This window comes from Simochromis diagramma, unplaced genomic scaffold (assembly GCF_900408965.1).
Source record: "Simochromis diagramma unplaced genomic scaffold, fSimDia1.1 OVJJ01000031.1, whole genome shotgun sequence".
In the NCBI taxonomy this organism is placed as follows: domain Eukaryota; kingdom Metazoa; phylum Chordata; class Actinopteri; order Cichliformes; family Cichlidae; genus Simochromis; species Simochromis diagramma.
The window spans coordinates 252523-261335 of record NW_024386983.1 but is presented as its reverse complement, the minus strand read 5'-3'; the positions used below and the strand labels follow the sequence as shown (position 1 = coordinate 261335).

The following is an 8813-nucleotide window of genomic DNA, read 5'->3' as shown; positions in this document are numbered from 1 at the left end:
ACATTCTGATTATCTCACTGTTTGTCATCCACATTTCTCAACGCTCAACTTTAAGTTATAAACAGATTCATGGATATAACAGATGTGGTGTCAGTGTGTTTTCTGGCATATAGTTGTGATCATTGTCCCGTTGATGCCCCAGTTTGGTCCAAGCTTCAGCTTCGGGATAGATGGCCTCACATTTGACCTAGACTACGTTGGTATACAGAGGAGCTCATAGTCCACTTAGTCCACAGGCTTTCTCCTGTAAACTCTTCCAAACAAGCCAAACTTGTTCAGTCTTTTTCCATCTGTGCTGTCATGAACTTTAAAATTGCGAGGCCTGTAGTGTCTCAGAATCTGAGGCAGAGCTCTTAGGTTTCTGTTGTTTCTTTGAGCATCGAATGGTCCGATCTTGGGATGAACTTGCTGGAACATCCATCACTGAGAAAATTGTCTTAATGTTTCCCTCTTGTAAATAATCTTTCTCACTGCAGAATGATGGACTTGTTTGAAAATAGCCGTATAACCTCTCCTAGGTTGGAGCAACAGTTTAGTCTCTAAGATCACTGCTGACGTCTTTCCTTTGCTTTCTGTTAACGCACACCTGAATGCTTCGGACTAGCTGCTAGAAAATTGGTGTTTGATCAGCAGCACCTGGCTGCCATTTACTTCTCTTAATTCCTATAAAAGCAACAAGGATCCACTTGATTTTTCACAGGACTGCATGTAATCAGGAAACATGTCCTTAAACTGACCATCGGAGGATTCTGATAAACATTTGTTCAAAAGGAAACGCAACGCAGACATGATCAGTGAGCTGTAATGTGAACATCATCTCATTACATCTGAAACAGAAATTACTTGCTGAGAAACTCTTTCACATTATTGCTTCTCATATTTCGCTCTTTCTCGTCTTGAACAACATCTTCCAATCCTCATTCCTCCTATCTTCTAACCCGACTGACCTGGAAACCGGGATTTCCAGGGACCCCTGAGGGCCCAGTCTGTCCTCTTCTTCCTGGGAACCCTTGTCTGCCTGCAGGGCCCCGCTGTCCCTTGTTTCCCTTCTCACCTGGAGACAGGAGCAGCATTCACAGGAGGTTATGTTGATGTTACTGTCAATAATAAGAGTGCTGGGAGACAGCTGCACAGACTGGGACTCACCTTCGATATCCTCCACTGTTAAATCTCCTTTCTGTCCTTTAAAGCCTTTGACACCCGGCAATCCGGCCCGACCCTGTAAACAAAGCAATCAGTCAAATAAACAGAGCAGTGGTGGCTGCTCAGATGACCTCTGACCTTGTTGCTCAGTTGCTTTACCTGCTCACCAGTCTCTCCTGTGTCTCCGGGAACACCGTACTCTCCCCGAGGACCTGTGGGTCCAGAGGATCCTTGGAAGCCTGGAAATCCCAAGTCACCCTTAGGGCCAGGTGCACCTCTTAGTACAAGAGGAAGGCCACAAGAACAGCTGCCACAACTACCTAAAACACAGAAATTAGGGTTCGATCGATCTCTAACCCTTATTGAGCACTTCCAGCAAACATTAGCAAAACGATCTGACTGATTAATAACGTCACTACGACTGGCTGTCCGGGCAACATGGACTCTACTTAAGGCCAACATAGGATGTCTTCGCTATAGACAGTATAACAGACGGACACAGCTGAAGGTGGCGACACCTGTTACTGCAAAAGACTTCCAGTTGTACTGAAGTGTATGGGAAAAGTGCCCTCTGCCCCCTCACTTTGAAGACGTTAGTACACATTTCATTAACGCATTTACAAACTCATTCTTGAGGTCATTTTGAACAAAACATTAAGTCTGTTTTTATAAATTATACTCATTCTTAGAATAAGAGAGGAAGGTTATTTAGGAGCATGCTCATTGGTTAATACCTCAGTCACAATTTGTTAGCCACAGCGTGCGGTTTCACAATCAGTCAGTCAGCCACAGATCGATAGATCAATCAGAATACGACGAGTGCTGGAGACCGTGAAGTCCTCAGCTGAAGTCTTAACCCTTTAAGACCTACCATAGAACCAAGTCCGCCAGAGCTTATATTATATTTTTACATGTTGTAGTGCCATTTCTGGGAGCATTTCAAGTTGCTATACATCAATACAAGCATTACAGTCTATATTTTAATAATATGTCTGCATTAAGTGCATAGTAATTACATAAATTGCAAAAAAAGTGCAATAAACTACAGAAAAATTGAAAATCGTTTTTGTTTTTTTAACATATATTTCTACTTAGAGAAATTTAAGAGGCTTATCTCTGAAAACTGTAAATACAAAAAGTTGCACAAACTAGTTTCCCACCGCAGGAAATTTATTTTGAGTGTCTTCATAGTTTTATTTTTGAAATACACCAATTTTATATACTGCAGGAAAACGAAAATAAATATTATAATGCAAATTTGCAAAAAAGCAGCATATGCATCAAAATAAACTATTTCCAGCAGTGCAATATGAGTCCTCAGCATCCCAGAAACGACACAGAAAGTCATAAAGTCAAAGAAAACTTTTAAAAACACCAGTATAGGCTCATGAGGCCTTGATGGTAAAAAAAACTACATTTCCGCAAAAATGACGTCACTTCCGGTTTCGGGCAGGTCATGGCAGACATGCGATAGCTCCCGCTGACGTCGCCAACGTAGGAAGTGTTATGAACAGCTGATCGGCTCAGCAAAGCCTGTTTCTGGAATCTTATATTTTTGTTGCTGCAAGTGCTTTTTATGCAGTTTTTGCAAAGCTATATGTGGAAGGAAACTGTGACCGAGGACAAGCTGAGGCATAAGATGTATGTACAACTCCTCCGGTTTCATATGCAAAAAAATTATGCGCTAGCTTACGTGGTTGCAGTGCTACCGGGATTTAAAAGTAGTTGCGCAAAACGGAGCGTGCCCGCTCTGACCGGCTTTAAAGGGTTAACACACCAGTGGGTGAATCTCCAAAGCTAAATCTACGTACCGTCTAAGGCTTCACAGCAACAACATGAGTGAGGAAGCAAGTTAAGGTTATGCTCTTCATAGCTGGAAATGGTTAGCTGGTAAGTTAGCATTAGCCAGAAGTTTCATCCAATAAAACTCATCTGGATAAAGTACAATGAGAACCTAAAGGAAACAGCTAGTGATGACTTTAGCATGGTGATGATACCTTTGGTTTCTGGCATTAAAAAGGTCAGATTGCCTTTTTTAAATGACTTTGTCAGTTGATGTTTATAAAATGACCGCTGCATGATTCACGTAGCATAATGTGGACAGGGGTGTTGGTACCGTAACAAAACTGTTGACCGATCGTGGGACAAAAGCCAAAAGCATTGTTCATCTTTTTAATCTCTTCTTTCCCCATTTAGCAAACGCAAACTGTGCTAATGTGACGTGGCCTGAGTGTGCACATATTTCACATTAAGGTTAAAAGAAGCTCATCAGTCTTCCACCCTTTAAACCTTTAACTGGTGTAAAAGTCACGATTTCAGTCAATGTCTCCAACAACTGACCTTTAATTCCCAGTGAGCCCTGAAACCCTGTGGGCCCGAGCACACCTGGGTCCCCACGTGGTCCTGAGGCTCCAGGGAGACAGTAGGTACCTTTTAAAGACAAACAGGAAGTCAGATTATTGAGAAAAAAAATCAACTGGGACAGTGACACATCCCATACCTGCTGTTAATATCTGCAGTCTGACCCTGCAGGCACCTACAGGTGTACAACACTAAGAGACAAACACTGTTGTCTGGTACCTGGAACACCTTGCTGTCCTTTATGTCCCCTGAATCCACGGCGCCCTGGTTTTCCAGGTTCTCCAGGTGTGGGTTTCTCTGTAGAGATCTGACCTGGATCTCCTCTGACCCCCTTGCATCCTGGAACTCCCTTCTGACCTACAACTCCCGGCAGTCCTGAAGAAAACAACAAAAAACTATCATACTACCTTAAACATGAGCAGAAAACATCCTTCTTACCACAACACCACTATGCTGCCTCTAATCAAGTTCATACCACCTTAAATCTACCATGACACTTGAATCACCGTAGCTCAACTTAAGATTCATTCAAGATTCAAGAGTCGAGGTCTTTATTGTCAGTACAACAGTATACGCAGCGTACAGCGCACCGAAATGCCGTTTCACCCCAAGCCCCTCATGGTGCATTTATAAGAATATAAAAAATCTCCAGGAGTTATAAAACTAGAAGAAATGGGTTGTGCAGTAGGTATTGAATACCAGCTTCAAGTTACGAGTCAGAGTATTGTGAACGAGACAGGATGAAGACATGTGCATTATGTAGATGTGTTCAGCAACTGAAAGTAACAAGAAGCTTGAGAAAATAATCTCACCACAGCAACCTCATACTGCCTTACATCAGGCTGCTACCACCTTAAATCTGGCCTGATGAGTCTCAGACCACCTCACCAACTTCATCATCATTAAACCCCCCAAAGTGGTAGATAATGACCCAACGTTGTGGTCTCATCCCATTTGTAATCTGACTCACAAACTCGTAATAGCGCGTAAAATCTTAAAAAACTCTCTGATACGATTTTAAAGCTTGAAACCATTTGAACATCAGGTAGGAAGCACCACCTCACCCACCCTCTGACCCAGACGCTGCTCCTTTATCCACAGCAGGAAGCTTTCCCTTTTTTTGATTTGACAGAATTTTATGCCAGACAGTTTTTCTGATGATGATTTATATCTGACAGGAAAGATCTCCAATACTCAGTGATAGCATATTTTTCCATCATATAAAGATGTTTCACCTGTGTCATCGCGCTGTGCTGAGATGTTTGCCAGCTCACATTGCTACAGAAACAGTAAAATATGCAGGTACTCACCAACTATTGATCTGCCAGGCGGTCCTGGGGAACCGGGTATTCCCATCCGCCCCCTGTCTCCATTAAGGCCGTGCGGGCCGGGTGACCCGGGATCCCCAACTAGACCTAGAAGACATAAAGTAGTCATTGGACACCAGAGAAGAAGAATTGTGAAAGAGCTGATTGATTGGTGCATTGATCCATACCGGTGTACGTGATCTCTTCCTCCCGGGGGGTGCCTGGAGGCCCGGGATCTCCCCTTTCGCCCTGAGAACATACAGAACACAACAGCTTTATCTTTACTGAGGTCATTTTGTTTACATGATACTAACCAGATCATCGGGTTCACAGCTTCTAGTAACAGAACATTTACGTCTGTGAATGGGCGAAAGGTTTCAGTGTTCTCACAAATCACGTGTCTGGTTTTTACTGATGATCTGGCTCTGCTGGCCAGGTGGTGACCACGCAGCGGGGAGGTCTGCAGCTGAGCGGTAGAGATCAGACGTCCGAGGTCACGGACAGATAACTGCTCAAAGTGTAGGACTTCAAGAATCTCAGAGTCCTTTTCACGATGGATGAATTTCAGTGATGCAGACGCTGCACCTGTCTGTGGACCATTTTACTGGTCTTCTGGTTAACTTCCTGCTCGTTTTGCCCTCGTTACCTTTTGCATACATTTTCCGAGTCTTCTCTCGCCCTTTGTCGTGGTGTGCTACAATGCTCTGTGCTCCTTGTTCCCTGGTTCCTAGTGTTTAGTTGGGATGGATGGGAAGCTTTGCTTTATCCACAGTGACATAAAATATACAGGAAAACAGACTGACCTTAGGACCATTTCGTCCAATCAGACCTGGGAGTCCTGAGCTTCCTTGGATTCCCTGAAAACACCAAAGAAAAACCAGACCTGATGATCCGAGGAACAGCACAGAAGTAGAAACAGGAATCTTCTGCTTTGACCAACCTTAACTCCTTTGTTCCCACGCAGACCAGGTTGTCCAGGGAGTCCCTGAAACACAGTTCGTTCAGCATCAATACCTCAAAGATCGATGACATCTCAAGTTTAATTAAAGTCTATAGTCTGATCAAAACTGCTTAATATTGATCGCACATCTTACCCTTGGTCCAGGAAGCCCCAAAATCCCCTTCTCCCCTTCCATCCCAGGTGGCCCATTCAGACCCTGAGACCACAATTCAATATAAAATATATCTGATCAGTAACAGTGCTACTAAAATGATATTTGGAGATGTGGGGCACAACAACCAAATGGGGTTTAAAAACGGCAGTTGAGTATCCTTCAAACACGAGATTACAGATGACAATTTTCAGGATGAGCGATAGTCCTGAACTCCGTAAATCGGGAGAATCCTAACCTTCAAGTGAGCCTGGTGCCCAAGAATCGAACAACAAAGAGAACTTCAAGTTCCTAAATAAGATATTTAACCTACCAGCTGTCCGTCAATTCCACAGGCTCCTTTAACCCCCCCGGGAGCCCTGAAATATCCAACATATCCAGCATGAGAAACCGAGAGCAAAGCCTCCCAACAACAAGAGATATCAGAAATCAACATTTGCAACATTTGCTATTTAAAGTTTAACAGAAAACAGGAAGTCCCCTTAAATGTGCCATCTGATAGGCTGTAACAGAGTGAGGCTCCACCTACTTTGTCTCCTTTGATGTAGAGGTCTTCGGGAGGGTCAACATACTCAAAGGGCCCCGGAGGTCCCTGCAACCCTGATCCCCCTGTGGACCACACAAACTGCTACAGTCCTGGCACGGCACATACTACACAGTACTGGTGCGTTGCTCTTGCTGCTCTATTACTGCAGTAATTGTCAATGGTGAAGTGCAATTTATACAGTTTGTAGTGAAATGAAAACAGAAGGTAAATCAGTCAAAGCAGAGCTCTGCCCCAAACGAGTAATCTAATGTGACTTTTGCACAGCGCTATTGCCTCGCGAGGCTGTTCACAAGCTGCTGATTCAGTTAAAAGAAAGGGGGCGTGGTTGTACCTCATCTCCTTTCTGTCCAGGCAGAGATCGACCCTCTTTCCCCCTGAAACGCACAAACAACAATTCTGAAATAAAAGGTCAGAAAACGCAGTCTTTCAAATTACTCTGACGCTATTCACAATACTATCCTCTACTACGTGCACATTACTTACGGGTGGACCTCGAGAACCCGGGCTTCCAGGTACGCCCTGCACAGACAGCAAAGATTTCATTATTGCAATTAATAAAATAATTCTTTGTTTCTCAGCTGAATTTGTAAGTTGTACAAAAAACTGTCTCCAACTTCTTGTGTAGCTTAATTTTAATGGAGAGACATAATGTAACGCCAAAAACACAGAAAAACACGTTACAAAAACGTTATGAATTGAAGTTTTTGAGCCCCTACAACACCCAGTCTGGCTCCCGTACAGGGAGCTGAGACGCAGTTTTTCTAAACATGGCGTCTCTGTGGCTTTTAAACCCCAAAACACACTGCGCCAAATATGTGTCCACCCCAAGGATCGGGTCGCCGACACAGAGTAACATAGTGTACGCTGTTAAGTGCCAGGATTTATACATCGGGGAAACCAAACAAGCTCTGGCTACAACACAGAAGAGCCACCTCGTCAGGCCAGTGGACCTTCAATGATGAGGACGTAACATCCTGGACAGGGAAGTTTGAGCAGTGTTCATTTACTGGATTTACTTACCTGGATGATCAAGCATGCATCAAGACTCCCATACAGGTTATATCTGTGCTTCAAAACCCCAACGTGGAACAGTAGAAACCTGAGACCAGGTCCCTTTAACTGTCCTCAACTTGAACACGTGACACCAGATTACTTTCTTCAAGCAGTAAATGTTAACTGGTGACTCACGTCTTGGCCTTTTGGTCCTGGAGAACCCAGTGCTCCCTTTGATCCCGAGAGGCCCTGCTCACCCTGCAGACAGACAGACAGAAACCTGAAGGAGGACCACTACAAGTGAACGCTTCCTCTCTGTAAACCCGCTGGCATGTGTGTCACATGACAGTTTGTTTACTCACCCACAGACCGGGATGTCCACTGGGCCCAGCATCTCCCTGTCAGACAGAAATGCTTTGATTAATAAGCCAAATCCTGATCCTAACCTGCAGCAGTACAAGTGTACTTACAGTCACTCCAGGGTTACTGATGAAATACACCGCCTGATCTCCTGCATATCCTTTCGGTCCTGGAAACCCTGAAGAATTAAACACCACAGCGATGGTCAAATAGTACTGGACCAAAGATACAGTGGGAGGCAAAGGTTAACCTTGTTAATAGTCATTATTTTCCTGTATAAATCGTTGTTACAATAAAAACTGTCAGTTAAATATATCATACAGGAGACACAAGTTTATTGGATTTACAGAAAGTGTGCAATAATTGTTTAAACAAAATCAGGCAGGTGCATAAATTTGGGCTCCACAAAAAAAGAGATGAAATCAACATTTAGCAGATCCGCCTTCTGCAGCCTCTAAACGCTTCCTGTGGGTTCCACTGAGAGTCTGGATTGTGGTTGAAGGTATTTTGGACTGTTCCTCTTCACTAAACATCTCTAGCTCATTCAGGTTTGATGGCTTCCGAGCATGGACAGCTCTCTTTAAGTCACACCACAGGTTTCAATAATATTCAGGTCTGGACTGAGATGAATGTTGTACTTGTTCCTCTGCATGAAAGCTTTAGTGGATTTTGAGCAGTGTTTCGGTCGTTGTCTTGTTGAAAGATCCAGCCCCGGTGCAGCTTCAGCTTTGTCTCTGATTCTCCAGAATCTGCTGATACTGAGTGGAATCCATGTGTCCCTCAACTCTGACAGGATTCCCAGTCCCTGCACTGGCCACACAGCCCCACAGCGTGATGGAACCAGCACCATATTTTACTGGAGGCAGCAGGTGTGTTTCTTGGACTGCTGTGTTCTGTTTCCTCCATGCATAACGCCGCTTGTTATGCCCAAATAACTCAGTTTTAGTTTCATCAGTCCACAGCAGCTTATTCCAGAATGAAGCTGGCTCG

General features: G+C 44.0%; 2 protein-coding genes and 1 long non-coding RNA gene across 3 annotated transcripts in view; 1 reads left to right on the top strand and 2 right to left on the bottom strand.

The window, feature by feature from the left end:
• Positions 1 to 220, top strand: part of LOC120738447 (collagen alpha-3(IV) chain-like) — a 12636-nt gene extending 12416 nt beyond the window's left edge. The window contains exon 14 of the mRNA XM_040039690.1: positions 143 to 220. Within this exon, the coding sequence (XP_039895624.1) occupies positions 143 to 220 (78 nt within the window). The remainder of the gene's footprint in view (positions 1 to 142) is intronic.
• A 457-nt stretch (positions 221 to 677) lies between these two features.
• Positions 678 to 6275, bottom strand: LOC120738419 (collagen alpha-4(IV) chain-like). Its single transcript, XM_040039637.1, has 11 exons — positions 6237 to 6275; positions 5906 to 5968; positions 5752 to 5796; positions 5615 to 5668; positions 5000 to 5060; positions 4815 to 4919; positions 3724 to 3879; positions 3484 to 3573; positions 1303 to 1463; positions 1147 to 1219; positions 678 to 1054 (listed from the first exon to the last, which is right to left on the bottom strand). The coding sequence occupies exons 2-11, from the start codon at positions 5945 to 5947 to the stop codon at positions 927 to 929; spliced, it is 915 nt and encodes a 304-aa protein (XP_039895571.1). The 5' UTR covers positions 5948 to 5968; positions 6237 to 6275; the 3' UTR covers positions 678 to 926.
• A 557-nt stretch (positions 6276 to 6832) lies between these two features.
• LOC120738422 lies at positions 6833 to 8008 on the bottom strand. Its single transcript, XR_005696975.1, has 5 exons — positions 7934 to 8008; positions 7826 to 7861; positions 7659 to 7721; positions 6954 to 6989; positions 6833 to 6844 (listed from the first exon to the last, which is right to left on the bottom strand). It is a non-coding gene; the product is annotated as an uncharacterized LOC120738422 (long non-coding RNA).
• Between the last annotated feature and the right edge of the window lie 805 nt (positions 8009 to 8813).